Raw genomic sequence first — 24,052 nt, 5'->3', positions numbered from 1 at the left:
TACATTGGTGAAACTGGAAGGAATCTGTCTAGCCGTATCATTTCTCATAAGTGTGATTGTAGATTAAACAAACCTACTTGTGCTTTGGCAGAGCATACTATCGATCTAGACCATAAGATATATTTCAACGATGTAAAAATATTAGCCAGAGAGAAAAATAAATTTAAGAGAACTTTCTTAGAGATGGTACATATCAGCAAGAGTGATAATAACAATCTGAATAAAAGATCTGAGATCCAAAATCTTAGTAAAATTTACAATTTTATATTGACTTTTGACTGAGCTATTTTGCATCAGAGTTTTGTTTTTTCTTTTCTCTTTTTTTAAAAATTTCTTTATTAATTGAATATTTTTGATCAAACTTCAGTTATTAATTCAGTTTTGTTTTGTTTGAGTTGTTTTTTCTAAACCTATTTACTAAATACTATTTTCTTTCTATTGCTTATGTTACAAATAATATGTTTAATTTCCCGCTCAATTTCAAGTTGGTAATACAGTTGGTAGTACTCAAAATTCATAAACAGTATTTTGTGAGACATTTATTTTAAATTTGTTTTTTGTATTTTCTTCAAACTATTTAAACAATAATTGTCCTCCCACTTTCTCTTTCTGCTCGTGAAATGTGACTGAAATCAAGCTTGCAACGACGACGACATGTCGTCTTTCATTTTGTTTTTTACCTTTTTAACGTATTTATTAATTTTTAAAGTGTCTTTTTAACAGTAACATTTGTAAGTTTAGTTGCAATTTCAGTATTACCATGTTATTTAACGTTGTTGTTTATGCCACGAATCTTACATTCGGGTAAGTTTTTTATAGTTTTTTTGCACCATTCAAATTGTTACAACATAGTAATTTTCTTTGTAGACCTTGATAAAGGTGGCAAAAAACCACCGAAAGCTTGGATTCAGAATAAATAGTACGCCTTAGCAAAGCTCTATTTTTTATTGACTACCACACCCAAAAAGAAAAAAGTATTTACATATATTTTTTCCAAACTAGTCAAAAATTTTTTGACTACTTTTTCTTATATATATATATATATATATATATATATATATATATATATACATATACATATATATATATATATATATATATATATATATATATATATATATATATATATATATATAACCACCATAGGCCTAGATATATTATTTGTACGTATTCCAAATATATGGACTTTACTTTTGGACATATATATACATATATATATATATATATATATATATATATATATATATATATATATATATATATATATATATATATATATATATATATTGTTATGATGTGTTGTTTGTTTGAATGATGAGCAATGAGTATTTTTTAATAATATAGGGTTTTTATCGCGGTTCTCAAAGAATTAGTTTGTAAGTACTTTTTTAAATTATCTTTATTATAACTATTATGAAACACACATATATATCTAACCTAGCCAATGTAAATTTAAAATAAACTATCTTTAAATTGATATTCTTATAAAACTAATTAAATTCTATAGACAATGTAAAATTTAAACAAACTATCTTCAAAATTGAAATTGTTATGACACTAACTAAATTATATTAACAAAATTTTGTACCTTTCTTTTACTGAATGCCTAAATGAACTGTTTTCCACTATATAGATTCTAATCATCACTGAATGTCTTCGTACTTCGGTTATCCTTGTTTTTGTGAAATTATATATTAATCAATTTTTCGAAGAAATAGGACCATTTAGAAATTGCATAATAGATAATGCTACATATTTTAACAACCAAAAATTTCGGACATTTTGTGAGAAAAAGGGAATCAACATTCATTTTACAAGTATCAGACATCCTCAGGCAAATCCTGCAGAAAGATATATTAAAGAAGTTATAAAATATTTAAGGATACTGTGCCAAAATCAATACGAAACTTGGCAGCAACATATACCACAAGTAGAATATTTTTTAAATAATACACATAATTTGAATACAGAGGAAGTACCATATATATATATATATATATATATATATATATATATATATATATATATATATATATATATATATATATATATTGTTATGATGTGTTGTTTGTTTGAATGATGAGCAATGAGTATTTTTTAATAATATAGGGTTTTTATCGCGGTTCTCAAAGAATTAGTTTGTAAGTACTTTTTTAAATTATCTTTATTATAACTATTATGAAACACACATATATATCTAACCTAGCCAATGTAAATTTAAAATAAACTATCTTTAAATTGATATTCTTATAAAACTAATTAAATTCTATAGACAATGTAAAATTTAAACAAACTATCTTCAAAATTGAAATTGTTATGACACTAACTAAATTATATTAACAAAATTTTGTACCTTTCTTTTACTGAATGCCTAAATGAACTGTTTTCCACTATATAGATTCTAATCATCACTGAATGTCTTCGTACTTCGGTTATCCTTGTTTTTGTGAAATTACTTTTTCCAATTATCAGCTTCTACCAATTTAAGATATAGTTTTCTTCACCAGCATTTATACACCACCAAGCAAACCAGCAAACACCATTTATATTTATTCTTCTTTTCAATATACCAATATCCAATTATTATAAGTTGATTTATACTAATCTCCAATCATAATATAATTTTAATTCCTTCCAATGTCCATCCAATATTCTTCTAATATACTTTTATAATCTTCAATAATTATTTGTGTATAATTATAAATGTGCATTAAATATATGCATAATTTTTAATCTTCATTTAACTCACTATATTAAACAATTGGACTATTTGTAAGTGATTCACTGACTCCAACTAACTTTCATATTTCTTACTAAATTTTTCTGACTGACTTCTTGAAAATTCTGAACAATTTACTTCACTAACTAAATGTGTCTACTAACTTTCATAATAAACTGGCCTGACTTCTGACTAAAAACTGCCATCTTGAATCCAAATCACGGGTATTTATATCTTTTTGGATATTCTAGAATCATCTGGTAAGAGATCATGTTCCAATTTGTTCTATTTCTTCTATATAGATGTTCTCGAAAAAAATATCTGTTCGATCCACCGCCATAATCATTATTTCGAGAATGTTCGACCGTAAACAATGGTCAAATTCTGCATTCTGGAGAATTCGTTCATTTTTTATTGATAATTTTGTTTACATTTAGGCTTTTCAGATCAGAATATATAATTAAATTAGTAACTTAACATTCTAATTTAATAAACTACACATTTTAAACAACTATAACCCCACTAATATTCGTAAAATTCTTAAAATGACACTTGGAATGGAGGGTATAGTGTGTTGCCTAGTCACATGGCTCACTTAAATATATCTACAAAATCATAACTACTAAAATGCAACTTTTTACAATTATTATATGCTAATTTCTTAAAATGCCCTCACATAAATATATTTTTATTAAATTCTCTAGTATATAACTTATTTAAAACAACCAAATATCTAATATTATGTAGTACATAACTTATAAATTATTTTCTATAAACCCTAATCGTATCAATACCCCAAAATAATATTTAAAATAAATAATTTACTTATTATTTTTTTAAATATTAATTTTCTCATACCTTATTAAATTTAATAAATTAATAATTCAATTTTTTTTTTATTTAAAATGTGTTAAATACATCCCTGTTCGCTGTCTATGTCAAAGCAGAGAACAACGGAGCACAGTTCGGCTATTCTATGGTCAAACTGTCATGTCAAATGGAGCAATGGATGCGATATCAGAGAATAAAATATAACCTTAATTAAAAATATAATCGATATGGTGTTCTGTTTATTTATAGACAAAATCTAGGAATTATTTCCATTCAAAATAACTTTCATCAATATAAATTGGTAAGTTTTTTCACTTTATTATATTAGAAAGACATTTTTATAGCAATTATAATATCAATTTTGTGTCTAACCCCAAATTATGATTTTTAGGGTACAAATTAATTTCCATATATACAAAATTCAACAAGTATGATGTCAAATTGATTCAAAATAATGAAATCTACCATCTACCATTTAACAAATCAAGTCTATTGAATAAAATGGATATATCAGTAAGTTATTAGTGTTATTATATTTGTGTTAAAGGTATAGAAAATATTATTCAATCTCTTCATGATATTGAAAAATGTCGTTGATATGAAATATGCCTCTTAGTCTGTTCTCTGCATCTATTAACACATAACTATTTAGTCCATTCTGATTTTCAATTGTATATGGACCTTCAAACATTGGTTGTAATTTCTTACAACGGTTTTCTTTAACATTACTTTTTCTAAGTGAACGAATTAACACTAGGTCTCCTTTTTGAAATGTGATTGGTTTTTTTATATTTCGATTTTGTCTTCTGATATATTTTTCAGCTTTCCTTCTAATTCGGTTATTCACTTTCTGCATTACTTGTTCTAACATATCCTGATTATATTCACTAATCCACTTTCTGTTTCCTATATGGCCAAACATTAAATATTCTGGTACTTCCTCTGTATTCAAATTATGTGTATTATTTAACAAATATTCTACTTGTGGTATATGTTGCTGCCAAGTTTCGTATTGATTTTGGCACAGTATCCTTAAATATTTTATAACTTCTTTAATATATCTTTCTGCAGGATTTGCCTGAGGATGTCTGATACTTGTAAAATGAATGTTGATTCCCTTTTTCTCACAAAATGTCCGAAATTTTTGGTTGTTAAAATATGTAGCATTATCTATTATGCAATTTCTAAATGGTCCTATTTCTTCGAAAAATTGATTAATATATAATTTTAATGTTTTAACATTTGTTCTAGAGCAGGGATATAGTTTAATAAATTTTGTATATAAATCAACTGTCACTAGTATATGCTTTTTTCCTGTTGGACTGAGAACTAAATTTGAAATAAAATCCATGGAAACTGTATTTAGTTTTTCATATACAACATTAGATTTATATGTGTTCTGGTTTTTGAAATTCTTTTCTTTGTTTAGTTGACATATTGGGCATTGGGTAGTAATTTCTTTTGCTATACTTATGTCATTCCTTGCCAATTATTGTCCCTAAATAGCATCCATAGCTTTCTTGAACCAATATGCATATAATTGTTATGTAAATTTTTCAATATTTTCTTTGCTAAAGTTCTAGTTATTACATATACTTCTATGCCATTTATTATTTTATAATAAACTCCATCTTTCTTAAGGACTTTTTGTTTTTCACTCAAATTGATCTGATCTCTTATAATTTCTTCTTTAGAATATAATCCTGTACTTTCTACTAATTGATTTAATCCAATTTTTATTGTTCGCTGCCCTTTTTGTGGTGTATTTTCTAACCTTGATAAAGCATCTACCACTATATTGGATTTTCCAGAAATGTATTTGATTTCAAAGCAGTATTCACTAAGTATTAGACTCCACCGATGTATTCTACTGTTTCCATATTTGTTATTTAATATAGACGTTAAAGCTTGGTGATCTGTTTCTATTGTAAATTCATTACCCAACAAATAAAATCTTAATTTTGTGACACAGTGTATTATACTTGCTAGTTCTAATTCTGAAACTGAGTAACCCTTTTCATGAGGCTTTGTAATTCTTGAAATGAATTGTATTGGGTATTCGACCCCATCATGTATTTGTAATAATACCCCTGATAATCTCTCTATTGATGCATCTGTTCTTAATATGAATGGCTGTGTGTAGTCAGGATAGTATATTTTCAAATTTGACAGAAAAATGTTTTTAATTTCTTGGAATGCTAGTTCTCTTCTCTGATCCCATCTCCATTTTACACCTTTTCTCAGTAGTTCAAGTAATGGAATTTCTTTTATACTTAGATCTGGTATCATCCTTTTATAATAATTAATTATTCCAATAAATCCTCTTAAAGTTCTTAAATTGTGTGGTGTTTTATATTCCTGAATGATTTGTGTCCGTTCTGGATCCATTTCGATTCCCTTATTGTTAAGTTTATAACCTAGATATATGACTTCTTTTTGAAAAAATGTACATTTTTCTTGATTTATTTTTAGTCCAACTTTGTCTAATCTATTTATTATAATTTTTAGGTGTTTCTCATGATCTTCAGCAGTTTTAGAAAAAATTAATATATCATCAATGTAGTGAATTACAAAATGTTCATATTGATCCAAAATATCATGAAGACATCTACATAGAGCACTGCAAGATGATTGAAGTCCAAATGGTACTACTTTGAATTGATATACTACTCCATCTATCTGAAATCCTGTATACTGTCTACTTTTTCTTTCTAGAGGTATTAACCAGAAACTATGCTGTAAATCGATTTTAGTGAAAAATGACATTCCTGTAATTCTTCCTAATATTCCATCTATACTCATTGGTGCTTCAAATTGCTTTTCAGTAATCTTATTAATATTCCTTGCATCCAAACATAACCTGATTTCACCTGATCTTTTTCGTACTACTACTATGGGGTTAATAAAACGTGTGTCTGCCTTCTCAATGATCCCATCTTCTAACATATTATTAATTGTTTTGTTTACTTCTTCTCTGTATTTATATGGTATTGGGTATGATTTTGTTTTAAAATCTTTTTCCTCCTTAACTCTTATACTATGGATATAATTCTGTGCAATTCTATTTTCTTTATTGACAAGTCCCTTGTGTTGCTGCAATATGGAAATGACTATTGATTTATATTCTTCAGGGCAATTTAAAACTTTCATGATATCTTCTTCTTTACAAATAACATTATTCTTCATTATGTACTCATTATTCCTTGCTTCCAATTTTACGCACTCCGCCTCGTAGGCATCCATCTGCTTAAAATTTCCATTCCTTAAATATTCACTACAATAATTATTCTTTACATTCTTTTGGGACATATCCCTATCATCAAAATACATTTCTTCTTCATAAACATCACTATTTTCTTTTAATAATATTCTATCAACTCTTATTCCTTCTTCCACCTCATCTTTCTGCATAAATTTAATTATTTGCCCTTCCAAAGTTACCATTTTTTCTTCAAAATCTATCTTTACTTTCTTCTTTTCCAATTCATCATTTCCCATTAATATATCAACACATAAATCCTTGACAATAAATCTTTGCATATTAATTTCTTTATTAAGAATATTAATTTTAAAATTGGCTAGTTTATCAATTTCACCCAACTTCTTATTATTTGCACCAACAATTTTAATTTTGGAATCTTTATTATATCTGATAGTTTTAATGTATTAAAAATAAAATTCTCCGAGACTAAAGTACTTTCTGAACCAGTATCTATCATAATTTTAATTATTTTATTTTTGGCCAAAGCATTTATATAAATTAAATTAATAGATTCAATAATTTTCTCTTCATCTAAAGAAATAAATTCAGAAGGTTTTTCATAATAGCAATGGCCTAACTTGTAATTCAGAAAGTTTACTGCACAAAATTTTGATTATTAGAATTGTCAGATTGTATCTGACCACTTGGATCTGATGTCCTATGTCTTTCCCTACTATGACTTCTACTCACATTTTCCTGCCTTGTACTACTTCGTTCCCTGTCTTCGCAGCTTCTATTCCTTCGAACACAATTTACCTGTCTGATATAGTTAGGTCGCTCTGTATTTTTTCTATTGTTAAAATCTTGCCTATTATTATTAGTACTGTTATTAAAATGTTGTCTATTATAATTAGTATTATTATTAAAATTTTGTCTATTATAACTAGTATTATTATTAAAGTTCTGTCTATTTGGATTACTGTTATTATTATTAAAATTTTGTAAACTATCACCATACCTAGTATTATTGTTATATGATTGTCTATATTGTTGATTATCATTTTTATTATATTGAAAGTTATTATTGTTTTTTTGTTGTTATTATTACTTGTCATATTGCCTCTTTGTATTCTTTGAATAAAATTAATAAAACTATCTATTGTTTGAATATTTTGTACAGTTACGGTTTGCACAACATCAACATCAAAATGTCTAGATACATTTAAGACTGTTTCATCCTCTCTAAGTGGTGGTTCTAAATATTTTGCAACTGTTATCAATTTCAATGCATAATCTACCATATTTGATTTTAAATTTTGATTATACTTTCCAAAATATAGAATTTCTCTAAACTTGGCTTGCTCTAATTCACCCCAATAATAATTTAAAAATTTATTTTCAAATGTTTGAAAATTATCTAAATCATTTTCAATACTAGCAAACCAAGTTGCTGCATTGTCATTTAATGTCATTCTAATATAATCTTTAATATCATTAATATTATTCACAAATCTTAATTTATGTTTTAAACTATTTATGTATACTCTAGGATGCAAATTTTTTATATTACCAGAGAATTTAATCCCAGTCTCATTTGTTAAATTTAAGTAAGGTCTCCCTATGTCTCTCATTTGTGAAATATCATCTATTCTCTGTTCCACATTTCTTATTTGATTACAATTTATTTGGATATTTTGTTGTATATCGTCTAATTTTTCTTCTGTGTTTCTCCTGTATTCGTTAATTTTTACTTCTAAGTTACATTTCTGTAACTCTATTTTCTGTTCTATATCTATCTTATTATCTTGAATAATCCTCTTTACTTCTGTCCTCTCATTTTCTATCCTTTTCTTATAGTCCTTCCGTATAATTTTTATTTCATTTGCTACTTTTTTCTCTGCAGCTTCAAGTTTTTTATCCATTTGTTTTTCTATTTGTTTTACAATTTTATTATTATTATCTTCTATTTTCTTTTCTAATTTTCTATAATTCTCTTCTAATTTCTGTTCCATTTTTTTCATGTCTTCTTTGACTTCTTTTGAATTCTCTTCCAATTTTTTTATGTCTTCTTTGATTTCTTTTGAATTCTCTTCCATTTTGTGTTCTATTTTTTTCGTATTCTCTTCCATTGTCTTGTTCATCTGCATCATTAATGACATCAAAGCTGCCATATTGACATTTTCCTCTCTTTCTGGATTCATTTCTGCAGTATCTTGTGGAGCTTGTACTAAACTCTCCTCTTGTATAGGTTGTGTTTCTACTTCCACATCTTCTTCATTCTTTTTGGTTCTTGTACCTTTCTTTCCTTGAGACATTTTGAGACTTTACTTGTTCAAATATAATTAAAATTAAAATCTATAATTTTTTCTTTCTAATGAAAATTAATTTAATTATATGAGAGCACTTATCTTTCCAAACTAATTCTTTTAAATAGAGAACCACCGCGTTGGGTGCCAAATTGTTATGATGTGTTGTTTGTTTGAATGATGAGCAATGAGTATTTTTTAATAATATAGGGTTTTTATCGCGGTTCTCAAAGAATTAGTTTGTAAGTACTTTTTTAAATTATCTTTATTATAACTATTATGAAACACACATATATATCTAACCTAGCCAATGTAAATTTAAAATAAACTATATTTAAATTGATATTCTTATAAAACTAATTAAATTCTATAGACAATGTAAAATTTAAACAAACTATCTTCAAAATTGAAATTGTTATGACACTAACTAAATTATATTAACAAAATTTTGTACCTTTCTTTCACTGAATGCCTAAATGAACTGTTTTCCACTATATAGATTCTAATCATCACTGAATGTCTTCGTACTTCGGTTATCCTTGTTTTTGTGAAATTACTTTTTCCAATTATCAGCTTCTACCAATTTAAGATATAGTTTTCTTCACCAGCATTTATACACCACCAAGCAAACCAGCAAACACCATTTATATTTATTCTTCTTTTCAATATACCAATATCTAATTATTATAAGTTGATTTATACTAATCTCCAATCATAATATAATTTTAATTCCTTCCAATGTCCATCCAATATTCTTCTAATATACTTTTATAATCTTCAATAATTATTTGTGTATAATTATAAATGTGCATTAAATATATGCATAATTTTTAATCTTCATTTAACTCACTATATTAAACAATTGGACTATTTGTAAGTGATTCACTGACTGCCACAAAAACTGCCATCTTGAATCCAAATCACGGGTATTTATATCTTTTTGGATATTCTAGAATCATCTGGTAAGAGATCATGTTCCAATTTTTTCTATTACTTCTATATAGATGTTCTCGAAAAAAATATCTGTTCGATCCACCGCCATAATCATTATTTCGAGAATGTTCGACCGTAAACAATGGTCAAATTCTGCATTCTGGAGAATTCGTTCATTTTTTATTGATAATTTTGTTTACATTTAGGCTTTTCAGATCAGAATATATAATTAAATTAGTAACTTAACATTCTAATTTAATAAACTACACATTTTAAACAACTATAACCCCACTAATATTCGTAAAATTCTTAAAATGACACTTGGAATGTTGGAATGGAGGGTATAGTGTGTTGCCTAGTCACATGGCTCACTTAAATATATCTACAAAATCATAACTACTAAAATGCAACTTTTTACAATTATTATATGCTAATTTCTTAAAATGCCCTCACATAAATATATTTTTATTAAATTCTCTAGTATATAACTTATTTAAAACAACCAAATATCTAATATTATGTAGTACATAACTTATAAATTATTTTCTATAAACCCTAATCGTATCAATATATATATATATATATATATATATATATATATATATATATATATATATATATATATATATATATATATATATATATATATATATATTGTGATGATGTATTATTTGTGAATGATGTTTTAATGAGCAATGAGTGTTTTTTCATAATATATATATATATATATATATATATATATATATATATATATATATATATATATATATATACATATATATAGGGTTTTTATCGCGGTTCTCAAAGAATTAGTTTGTAAGCACTTTTTGGAATTATGTTTATTATATCTATTATGAAACACACATATATATCTAACATAACCAATGTAAAATTTAAAATAAACTATCTTTAAAATGAAACTAATTAAATTATATAGACAATGTAAATTTTAAACAAACTATCTTTAAAATTGAAATTCTTATGACACTAATTAAATTATATTAACAAAATTTTGTACCTTTCTGTCACTGAATGTCTATATGAAACTGTTCTCCAAAATAAAGATTTTAATCACCACTCAATGTCTTCGTTCTCAACTTCGGTTATCCTTGTTTTTGTGAAATTACTTTTTCGAATTATTAGCTTCCACCAATTTAAAATATTTTTCTTCTTAATAGCATTTATATTTATTCTTCTTTTTAATATACCAATATCCAATCACCAAATATAGTATATAAATTTAATTTTCAATTAATACTTTATCCATTATCCAATCACCATTTATATATAACATAATTTTTACTCTTCAATAATATTCTTCTAATATACTTTCCAATACTATCAAATTTTAATACTAAATCACTGATTATTGCATACTTTATACTTTCTTCCTAATCACTAACTGTGTCTGTCTTCTTAATAACTAATTGTCTGACCTTATACTGACTTCATAGTAAGTGACCTTTTTCTTTATACTTTCTTCCTAATCACTAACTGACTGACCTGCTGACTGAACCATAATGATTTCATTCTAACTGTAACTGTCTGACTGGCCCTTTTGAATCCAAATCACCGAGTATTTATACCTTTTCAATGTTCCAGAACCGTCTGGCAAGAAATCATATTCGAATTGTTCTATTTTCTAAATATATGAATTTTCTGGAATAGTCTATCTCGCAAACAGGGTTAACTCTAGTGTTCTAGAGAATTCTTTTCTATCGAGAATTTTGTTGACATTTAGGCTTTTCAGATCAGAATATAAACTTATATGTAAATTTAAACAACCTAAATTAATAAACTACACTATTTCAAATCCGTAACTATATGTAAACTAAACATTTTAAATAACAAATAACCCCACTTTATATTCGTAATTATTATTTAAATGTCTGTCACTTTCAGAGTATGTATATCTGGTTGCCTATGCACATGGCTCACTTAAATATATTTACAATATTATAATTATTAAAAAAAAACTTTTTACACTTATTATATGCTAATTTCTTAAAAATGCCCTCACATAAATAATTTTTATAATATTCCCTAGTATATAACTTATTAAAATAACCAAATACTTTTTATATCTAATATTATCTAGTGTGTAACTTATAAATTATTTTTAATCACTATTTTTCTTTCTCCTATATTCTATATCATTTCAATATATATATATATATATATATATATATATATATATATAAATATATATATATATATATATATATATATATATATATATATATATATATATATATATATATATATATATATATATATATATATATATATATATATATATATGGTGGAGTGCTGGGTTTTTCCGTCAAAAGGTGGAGAGAAAAAAGACAAATAAGGTGGCTACTGCATCTTTTTATTGAAGACGTTTCGGTTTCTAATCAGAAAGCATCATCAGTTCATCTAAAAAGAACAATATGAAAAACCAAACATCCATAGAAAAGTTATTACAAGTGTAATCAACTTCAAAAACACATGTAGCAGTCAATGGTATTAAATATGTAAAGAGGCTTACGACAAGACAAGAGTGGTAACCTCATTATATTTTTAAATATTAATATATTTCTAAATTAATCAATTTAATAATGTTACCTTAAGTTAAAATTAAATTTAAGTAATAATATACTGTTGGAAGTGCATCTTATGATATTGTTAGTTCCTGCAAATTAATGTTTTTTTTTTACTTTTTTACATAATTTTTATATACATGTACAATTACCACATGGCCTTTTGCTGTTTAATTGTGTATACAACATAATCTTATAATGTCCATTGTCGTAAGCTTCTTTACCTATTTAATATCATTGACTGCTATGTCTTTTTGAGGTAACACACTTATAATAACTTTTCTATGGATGTTTGGTTTTTCATATTGTTCTTTTTAGATGAACTGATTTGAAAATTTTATTCTTTTTTTATTTTGGATGTTTTTGGATGGAAAAACATCCAAAATAAAATTAATATCTACCTGCACCCGTACCCACACAAATTACAGTTATATGCATAACATGTTGTACACCATTAAGACAGGTTTAAAAATTAAAATCACCTAAGATGGGCCTCTAGTATTTCTTAAAAAGAAATATGATATTAAGTACACCTAATTACTTTTAAATCATAGGATTTTTTCTTTTTGTTCTTTATGTGCCAGAGTTAAAACACACCAGTAAAAGATGACAACAAAATTTTTACTATTTTTACCTAAATTTTAAAGAATTTTAAAATGTATTTTGTCCACTATTTTATATTTTATGTGTGTGTTATTAATGTTGAGTGTCTATGCTTTGTGATATTTGTGATATTTTATAAATATTTACACTTTTTCTTATTACAGTGTCTTTAAAAAGGAATAAAACCATTCCGAAAGCTAGACAAAAAGAATCATAAGAGTGTTTCATTAACATCCCGGCCAATTTTCTGACTGCGACCCTAATAAACTGTGTTGTTTGTATATATATATATATATATATATATATATATATATATATATATATATATATATATATATATATATACAGATTCGGCAAATTTTGAACTACCGTATACGTTATTCAGTATGTGGAACAAAGATAACACTTAATTGTTTGAATAGAAGTGAGAGGCAGTCATCATCTCGACGGAGTAGGTATGACTTTTAAACAGTGTTGCTATTATTTCTGTTACATCTTTCCTTCTAAAATTTTAGTCCGATACATGAGTCTAAAATAATATTTAAATCCACTACAGTTCATTGTAGAATAAAAATTAATATTGTCCCAAAAAAATTCAAATAAAGTAGCCACGTAATTGTTATTTTCTAATCGATTTTATTAATTACTTTATTAGTTAACAAAGAACAGTGATTTAAGTAGTTTATGTGTGGCAACAAAGCATTATTCCCCTGAAAAGTTTAAAATTTTAAGCGACGCCTTCTTTTACAGTGCGAAGCGGCATAAAAATACACCGATGAGTGATGACCGACAGTAATTATCAGACATTGATGGGGTGCAGTTCTTTGCATAAAATTATTTCGTCGCCAACTTTTCGTCGGTAAATCTTTAAGGCTTATCCTCGAAAATCCTAACGGTAAAATTCAGTGAGATACCTATTTCAAAAATATCTTTCTTTACATAAACCAAATCCATTCACGAAGAATATTCTAAACGTCATCCCTTGTACTAGATTTTATATTTATACCTACTTAAAACCCCCTGTGGTGAAAAGTCTTGGGTCTATACAATAAAGCGATCGGGCGGTCTTCTATTATATACCAGAGTAATATTATTTATTAAATAATTAATTCACAACTTAGCAAGGGTACATACAGGTAACAAATAATCGTCCTGTAAATGATTCATAACAATCAAATCGAAGACAAACATTTATAAAATTTTATTACAAAATAATGTATAACAAGATATTTTTTTATGTCTTATATTTTCTTTTGTTTATTTTTGTTACTTTTTTTTACTGACAAATTGGCTTTTAACGTAGTAAACAGTTTGATGATAAATATTCTGAAATGGAAAATGTTGAGATGTGGCGAATAAAAACATTCATGAAATTAAAATTAAAGGATTTACGTCTATTAGTGGTGCTCAAATGGTACGGACATGTCCAATGAATGAAAGACAGTAGACTCCCGAAACAAGTACCTGTATGAACAACTACAGGAATCCAGAAGAGAGGACTACCGTAGAAAACACGGATGGAAGGAATAAAAAACTCAATGAGCTCGAAAGAACTTAAAGAAGAATGTGTTATGGAATACTATGCGTTTATTTCTTCTCCGGACTAACTCTTTGTTTTGGAATTAAACAGAATATATTGACATGTATAAATTTATTATATTAGAGGATGAAAATTACACTCTGCTTGTTATTTCTTAAAACTATGAATATATAAGTTCTGTTATCTACAATTATTTAACGATGTTTCTGGATGGATTTGAGTACAAGAGATTGGACTCAAATATTAATATTAAAATAGCAAATACGGATAGCTTATCGAACAAAGAAATAAGAGAAATAAATTATTATTATTCCATAGATACGAAGTATTAGGTGAATAAACTAGCGAAACTTATTTATTCTAAATAGGAAAATATTTATGAAGAGTATTGATTCTGATTTCTAACAGCAAATAATTATTAGTGATTATACATGAGAACTTTTCATAATTGTAAATAACATATACCAGGTGACTAAAAACTATATAGAAATACATAGATACTTTAATTATCTTACATGTGAGTAGGTAGGTACATTACACCTCCTTTTGTAAGAATGAAAATAATTGTAAAATGAATTTTCATTTAAATGGTATAAAACATTTGTATACATTATTATTTTATTTTAACACATTTAAATAGTTTCTTTTAGTCTCGATAGTCTTTCACTTCGTCTTATCGGTGTAGTCTCTGTGAAACTAGTCTCTTCACACTTTTTGGATTCACTATAATTATTGTCTTTATTATGTTTACAATCTATACTTAAATCTGTCTCATGTACATGTTTTCGTTTACTTTGACATATATTTAGTGTTAAACAATTTGTAATTTGTTGACAACTATGTGACGGATTTCTACGAAATCGTCGGTAAAAATATTTAATTATCCTGTATAAAATATAAAGTAACATACATTTTATCAAAAATAAGATTGCATAAGTGAAATAAGAACTATTTTTTATTGTGTCTGAAAAATTAATATTCGTTTCTGAGGTCATTTTCTCTAAATTATCTAGTTTATGGCTTGCTAAATTTAATGCATCTCGATCGAGATTATTTAATTGTAAGGGAACAAGGTGTAATTTGGATTCATTATTTATCTTAATATCATCACAACAGACTTCTGGAAGGGATAAATCTGGAATGATAGACTGAAAATTACTTTCTTTTGGATTTGAGACAGATATCAAAATAGTTGATCCGGTGTAAGTTTTGCAATTATTCGAAGTAGAAAAAATACCTGTGTTTGAAAGAACAATAGATATTGGCGTACTAGTCTGACAGCTTAAAGTTAAATCTGTTGGTTTGGGTAAAACATATATCCAAGAATTTGGTTTGTTTAATTTATGCCAAATTTCATATTCTGTTTGAATTATACGAGTATCGCAACTAGATGGTATGTTTGTTATTGAAGTTAACAATTCAGTTTCACAAATTGGATTAGTGTGTGTAAATCGGAAAGTATCAGGATTTTTGCAAATAAGTTTTTCTTCATCTAATGAATAACAGTCTTCTAATGTATCAATAGTAACATAAATGTTTCTATTTTCTGAAAGAACAAGATATTTGACAGATGGAAGAATAAAGGTAAGTCTCTTTAATGTTGGATGAATTATAGGAAGAGATATTAGTTTAAAAAGAGAATAAGGAGTATTACTAACCAAAGGTATACTAACCGTAATTAAAATCTTGTTATCAAAATATATATATTTAAGTAAAATGATATCGAAATATTTATGAGCATAATCGATAGTCAATGGAAATGGATAAGTCGATGTACTAGGTAAATGCGTTACCGTTTTAGATAATTCTTGAATTAGTTGCTCAGGTGTTATAACAGAAGGATGAAGGTTATTATTTCTTGCAAATAGAATAACGTTTATTAAAGTAGAATATTCTTGTTGTAATTCTGTTATAAAGAAAGTTAGTAAGGTAAAATGTTCTTCAATTTTTTGTTTTAAATCTAAATTAAAATATTTATTATTCATTTTATCTGTGTAATTGGTAATTGATTCAAAATTTTTATCAAAAATCACTTTGTTTCGGTCTAGATTTGTAATAGAGTTATTAAAATTTGCAATCGTGGCTTTTACTACATGAATTTGTTGTTTTAGTAAATCAAGAAGATGATTTTCGTTACTTTCAGCTTTGTTAATAGCATTATTGAAATTTTCAGCATCATCACTGTCTAAGGTACCGAATAAGGTCCTGAAAACAGATCCAATTGCATTAAATAGAGCGCGTTTTGGTCTAAAATGTTCATGCAGAATTATGTTTTTTAAAGTTTGTTCATCTTGAAAGAGTCTAGGTATGATTTGTCCTAAGAGTTTTAGTGAAGTATCGCATAATCGTAATTCAATAAGAACTGGTTTGTTTTGACACAGTCTTAATGTTTTTTGATAGGTGAGATCTACAAAATTTAATTTGTCTGTAAAAGGTTGTAAAGGAATATGACTTAATATGTTCCAATGAGTTTCAATAAATTGAACATTTTTTATGTGTTCGTAATAGATTCCAGGTGATTTGTTGATAGGAGTATTGGTATATTTCTTGTGAATTTGTTCACTATTTGTCAGCCATATTATTGCATACCTGAAACAAAAGCATGTTTCAATCTATTCATGTGAACTTTTATTGGTTTTTTATTTACTAGAATTGTGCAATTGACAGGAGAATTTATCTCTAGAATTTTATAAGGTCCATTATAATTTTGTGTAAGTTTTTTGGTTTGACCCTTCTTTGTTTGCTCATTTTGGAGATATACTAATTGTCCTTCTAAGAAAACGGTGTCATTAATCTTTTGGTCATAATATTTTTTACTGACTACTTTAGATTCTAATAGATTCGTTTTTGCTAACTCATGAGATTTTCTAAGCTTAAGTGTTAAATTATCTAAATAATCTTCATATGTATATTTGAGTTCTACTGGTCGTATTATACTGCTAGGTAGATTAGGTGTATATCCAAATATTAGTTCATATGGTGTGAATTTGGTTGAAGTATGATTAGTTGTATTATATGAAAACATAGCAAAATCTAGCCATTCGTCCCAATCGGATTGATCAGCTTTAATATAATGTTTAAGGTAGTCTGCTAAAGTAGCGTGACTCCTTTCTAATGCAGCATTTGATTCTGGATGATAAGCAGTACAATTTATATGTCTGATTTTAAAAAGCTTGGCGATTTGAGAAAATAATTTGGAAGTAAAATCTCGGCCTTGATCAGTAACTATTATATCGGGTTTTCCAACTTGCAAATAAATCCACGAACCAGATTTTCAGCGATAGTCTTGGTTTCATGATTCGGAATTGCATAAGCTTGAGAAAATTTTGTTAAGTCATCTTGTAATGTTAATATGAACTTATTACCTGACTCGGTTAAAGGTAAAGGACCTACTATATCTAAAAATATTTTTTCTAATGGATTTGAGCTTGTTGTTGTTATCTCCATGGGCTTTACGAATTTTTTTCTAACGAGTTTATTTTTCTGACAAGATTCACAGGTTTTTATAAAGTTTTTAATATCATTTTTCATATTATTCCATTTGAAATGTTTTTTTATACGATTGTATGTCCGATGAAAACCAGAGTGTCCAGCCGTAGGACTAGTGTGATTCTCTTGTAATATTGTAGTTATTTCCTCAGGTTCAGGATTTGTTAGTATATCATGATAAATGATAATAGATATATCAGTTTTTCTAAAAATAAATCTAATCATAGATCTAATTTTTCCCCAACTTAATTTATCGTAGCTAAAAGTTATTCTGGGTAGGCAAATTTTTAATATTTTATCGTTTAATAACCAGTCTCTTAATTTTATTAGGGAATTAAATATATCTTCATAAGAGGTATTGTCCCAATAATTATTTTTTATAAATATGTAATAAAAGTTTTTATTTTGATCAGAAATATATATAATGTCATTTAGTCTTGGATTTTTGGCTTTCAATTTTTCTATATGACTGAATTGTTTATTTATTTGTTTCTGAACGATCTCATTAAAATTTAAATCTACGGAAACAAACAATGCTAAATTTTGTGAAAATGATGTAATCTTTTCATTTGTTTCTTTTATATTATCATTTGTTATTAATATAGTTTCGGATTTAGATAAGAACTGTGAATAAGTGTCATTATTTTCTTTACTCATTTTGTTTATTTGTAAGGTGATTGTTGCCGGGTTTTTGTTTTCTTCGCAAATATTTGTTTCAGATATGGTTAAAGGAGGACGACTTAAACAATCAGCATTTTGATTTAATTTACCTGGTTTATAAATAATTTCATAGCTATATTCTTCTAATGCTAATCTCCACCTAACGAGTCTTGATCCGGGATCTTTTACATTAAATAGCCATGTGAGTGGTTTATGATCCGTATAAATGAAAAATTTATTTCCGTACAAATATGGTCTAAAGTGTTTAACACTCCATACAATTGCAAGTAATTCTTTTTCTGTTGTGCTATAGTTTGATTCCGCTTTGTTCAAGGTACGACTAGCATAAGCAATAGGTAAATCATCTGGTACTTTACCTTGAGAAAGTATGGACCCTATTGCATAATTACTAGCATCCGTTGTTAAGACAAAGGGTTTGGTAAAATCTGGATACTGAAGTATTGGTTCTGAACAAAGTATTGATTTCAGGTTCTCAAATGACTGTTGTTGAATGCTTGTCCAATTAAATTCAACATTTTTCCTCAGCAGTTTTGTTAAAGGTTGTGTTAAAGCACTGAAATTTTTTATAAAGCGTCTATAATAACCAGTGAGACCCAAAAAGCTCTTAATATCTTTTTGTGTTCTGGGTATAGGAAAATCTGTAACAGCACATACCTTTTTTTCGTCCGGTTTGACACCAAATTCAGTTATTAAATGTCCTAAATACATTACTTCGCGACGAAAAAATTCGCACTTATCTGGTTGTATTTTTAAGTTGAATGTAGACAATTTTTCGAATACTTCTTTTAATCTTTTATTATGATTTTCTAATGTATCGGCATGAATGACTATATCGTCGAGATAGACAAAACATCTGTAATTTTGTATTCCTGAGAGGACAGTATTCATTAGCCTTTGAAAAATACTGGGAGCATTTTTTAATCCAAATGGCATTCGTGAATATTGATAATGTCCAGACGGAGTTGAGAAAGCAGTCTTTGGAGAATCCTCAGGATCCATTTTGATCTGGTGAAATCCTGATGTTAAATCTATTGTTGAAAAATATTTTGAATGACCCAATTGGTCTAATATATCGACTATATTCGGAAGTGGAAATGAATCTCCTATAGTAATATCATTTAGTCGTCGATAGTCTATAACAATTCGCCATTCTTCTTTGCTGAAGCATCGGCCTTTTTTGGCACAACCCAAAGGGGCGAATTCCATGGCGAAGTTGATTCTTCGATAATACCTTGATCTAGCATACCTTTTATTTGAGTTTCGACTTCATGTTTGTGTACTTCAGGATACCTGTATGATTTAGTGCTAATAGGTACATTAGAATTTAAAGGAATTTTGCAAGTTATGGCATTTGTACTGGTAAGTTGATCTCCTTCCAGATAAAAGATATGATTGTACTCCTTGCAAATAGAAATTAAAGATGATTTTTCTTCACTATTTAAATGATCTGTTCTCAAGGCATTTTTTAATTTAGCAATTCTGTTAGAATTCGTATTATCTTTATAAGAAGACATTTTTCGTATATTTGCATTGTTTTGTAAATTTGGAATTTTTCTATTGCTACTTGAATATCGTTTAATTCAACATCCGTTTCAGTAGTGTTTACGATTGAGGTTAAAAAGAAATCATTTTTTACTTTAACAACACTAGGACATAAAAATACACCTTTAAAGATTTCGCGTTCGGACATAATCCTTCGCTTAATTCATTATTTATTACTTTAATTTGAACAATTGTTTCAGTTCTTGCGGATAGAATAGTTTTATTACTTCTTGAGTTAGAATTAGAGTTTTGATTTAGTATAAGATCGTCTGAACAGGATTTTTCTTCTGAACAGGATTTTGATTTATGATTTCGTGAAGAGTTACAAGTTTTATTTGTGCATATCTCAGTGGATTTTACACATTTTGGACTTGAATTTTCTTTGGATTTAGAGTTAGATTTAGATTGAATTGGATTGGATAGTAGTTCTTCACTACTTAAGGTTATTTGGATATCATTGGTTTCTAAATAAGAATGATCCTCTATGGATTTAGCATCATAAGGAAATATTTCATCGATATTAGAACTTGTCTCGATATTTTGATCTCTCAGAAATTCGTCATTGTCATTGTTTAATGGAGATTTTATATATTCGATTGAAATAGAACAATTTTTAAAGTTTAATTTATTTTCTTTATAATCAATTTGGCATTTATTTATTTCAAAAAAATCGCTACCTAATATACCGTCGAAATGAAGAGGAAAATCGTCTTCTACGACATAGAAAACATGAGTTTGGACAAAATCTTTTATCTTGAAATTTACGTTACAACTACATATAGTTTTATTTGGATTTAAGACATTTTTATCAATGCCTCGTAGAGTAATAGACTTAGAATAAATTTTTGGAATGTTTAGTATTTTTGAATATTTAATTAAAGAAATATCTGCGCCTGTATCGATTAGAAACTTGCAAGAGGATGGATTAGAATTATTTACTAAGGGTAAATCTACATAGGAAGTGACTGAGAAGTTGATGGTTGTGATACGGCCTGAACTGAACGAACTCCTCGAGAATCGACCGTTGGTTGTCGAGGATTCTGGAAGTTTAAAGAATTTGTTGATTTTTGTTTTTATTGTTAAATTCGCGTTTTCTACATTCTTCTATAACGTGACCTGGTTTTTGCAGTATCTGCAAAACGTTGGAAGTGTTGGTATTTTCTTTTCTTAAGTTTGGAGGAAAATCAGAATTGAATTTGAATTTGAAGTTTATAATTTTGATTTTGAGAATTTGACCTTTGAAGATTTGAATTAGGATATTTGGGTTTTGAAAACTAGAATTTTGAAGATGTCTAACATTTCTATCTGAATTGTTTTTATATCGACAGTTATTTGAGGAATGGTTATTTCGTTTGCAAATATTACAGAATGGTCTGAAAATTTCTTGTCTTGATAACTGTTCTTGTTCTTCGGCAATTGCTATAGCAACAGCTCTTTCTAAGGAATCTGGATTTCGGGCTTTGATTAAATAGAGAGGTCTTTGTTTAATCCTCTAATAAAGACATTTAGTGCTTGAGTTTTTAAGAGTTTAGTACATGCATTTCTTGCATCTGGAGATAAGTCTGGATCAAGTGTATTTATTAATTTTATATAGCAATTTTCAACTTTATTTGCAAATGACATTACATTTTCACTGGGCATCTGACGTAAGGAATGTAATTCCAATTGCCACTGACCTTCAGTTCGGCGTTCAGAATAAGCATCTAATAAGAAGTCTTTTAAATCTTTCCATTCGTCAAATGTTCTGTTTCTAGTTATGGCCCTAGCTTTATCGGTTAATTTAGTTTCTATAATGGCTAATAAGATGGGTTTGGATTGCGGATTTACTAAATTGTATGCTTTATCACAATTGTCTATGAATTCGTATAATTTTGATTTTGTACCATCAAATCGAATGAGAAGTTTTTCAGCTATTTCAATTGATACTGACATTTTATTTGAATTAGAAGTAGAAGAATTTGAAAGAGAATTTGAGTCGGGAGAAGGTATTTGTTCGTCAAATAAGTTACTTATATCAGGATATAAAGTAGACATACGTTTACAAGATTTTTAAAATATGAGACAGAATTTAAGATAGAATGTACTTACAAGTAGAATATTGTTGTTGGTCGCATAGTCTATTATTCCACGGGTTCACCTCTACTTCCGATGGAACTACAATTGGGTTATGACTGGAACTGGATTTCGAACTGGATGTACTGGACCCCAATGTAATTAGTTGTAGTGGCGATTTTTCCACACTGACAGTTTTTTTTTGAATGATTCCTCGAAGGAAACAAGTCAATTCAAAAATTCCTCAGCTCTCCTTCTATCAGCAATCAGAGGAACTCTGCTACTAATATCCCACGTTCTGACACCAAATTTTGTTATGGAATACTATGCGTTTATTTCTTCTCCGGACTAACTCTTTGTTTTGGAATTAAACAGAATATATTGACATGTATAAATTTATTATATTAGAGGATGAAAATTACACTCTGCTTGTTATTTCTTAAAACTATGAATATATAAGTTCTGTTATCTACAATTATTTAACGATGTTTCTGGATGGATTTGAGTACAAGAGATTGGACTCAAATATTAATATTAAAATAGCAAATACGGATAGCTTATCGAACAAAGAAATAAGAGAAATAAATTATTATTATTCCATAGATACGAAGTATTAGGTGAATAAACTAGCGAAACTTATTTATTCTAAATAGGAAAATATTTATGAAGAGTATTGATTCTGATTTCTAACAGCAAATAATTATTAGTGATTATACATGAGAACTTTTCATAATTGTAAATAACATATACCAGGTGACTAAAAACTATATAGAAATACATAGATACTTTAATTATCTTACATGTGAGTAGGTAGGTACATTACAAATGGAACAAACGAATTGAATGAAAAATGGACGTCGGAAGACGTTTTATACGGATTATATCATATTATAGGTACATTATTATTATATCATATTATATATATTTATATAATATATTATATACACGATATTGAAGAAGGTTACAACATAGACAATCAACAAAATCTACATTGTCAACTACACAGTGAAGACCCAACAATAATAGAAGTGTCAAATGCCGTCCTAAAACTCAAAGACAATAAAGCCACAGGAATCGATTAAATCTGTTGGGAAATGTATGAAAAGGTGGTGATCAACTTTTTGCAGTAATCCATAAACTAATACCTAGTACTTATATGGCAGAATGGATTGGTACCAGAAAAGTGGCTAAATGAAATAATATGCGTTGCATAAAAATGTCGATCAACTGGATTGTAAGAACTATAGAGATATTACTCTGCGTATAAAATCTTCGGCAATGTATTGTTTGAAAGACTTAAACATTTTACAAAGGATATTGTTGGTCAATATCAATGAGGATTTACTGCTGGAAAGTCAACTATATATCAAATTCAAGCACATGGGCAGATTCTAGAAAAGTCACTAGAATATAACATAGATACACACTATCTCTTCGTCGACTTCAAAGGAGCCTATGACAGTGTTAAAAGAACTGCATTATATAATGCAATGATAGACTTTGTTTGGGATCACACCGAAGTTGGTTAAGTTGACCCAACTAACAATGCAAAACGTAAGCTCGTGCGTTAGA

At 27.3% G+C, this 24,052-nt stretch overlaps 2 protein-coding genes across 3 annotated transcripts in view; both read right to left on the bottom strand.

Annotated features, from left to right (window-relative positions):
• LOC140436947 (pickpocket protein 28-like) overlaps positions 1 to 24,052 on the bottom strand; it is a 313,241-nt gene that overhangs the window by 31,993 nt on the left and 257,196 nt on the right. The window lies entirely within an intron of this gene.
• On the bottom strand, positions 14,172 to 23,295 carry LOC140436946 (uncharacterized). The gene is made up of 2 exons (XM_072526127.1): positions 22,517 to 23,295; positions 14,172 to 17,305 (listed from the first exon to the last, which is right to left on the bottom strand). Exons 1-2 carry the CDS (start codon positions 22,540 to 22,542, stop codon positions 15,349 to 15,351), a joined length of 1,983 nt encoding a protein of 660 aa, XP_072382228.1. The 5' UTR covers positions 22,543 to 23,295; the 3' UTR covers positions 14,172 to 15,348.

The sequence above is a fragment of the Diabrotica undecimpunctata genome, chromosome 3 (genome assembly GCF_040954645.1).
Source record: "Diabrotica undecimpunctata isolate CICGRU chromosome 3, icDiaUnde3, whole genome shotgun sequence".
In the NCBI taxonomy this organism is placed as follows: domain Eukaryota; kingdom Metazoa; phylum Arthropoda; class Insecta; order Coleoptera; family Chrysomelidae; genus Diabrotica; species Diabrotica undecimpunctata.
This window is presented reverse-complemented; position numbering and strand designations above follow the sequence as displayed.

What these genes read in the sequence shown, in the direction of transcription:
- LOC140436946 (XM_072526127.1), bottom strand. Translation starts at nt 22,542, where the DNA reads ATGCGACCAACAACAATATTCTACTT. An exon ending in CCAACAACAATATTCTACTT is followed by an intron (nt 17,306 to 22,516) that starts GTAAGTACATTC and finishes CTTTTGTTTCAG; the next exon opens with GTATGCAATAATATGGCTGA.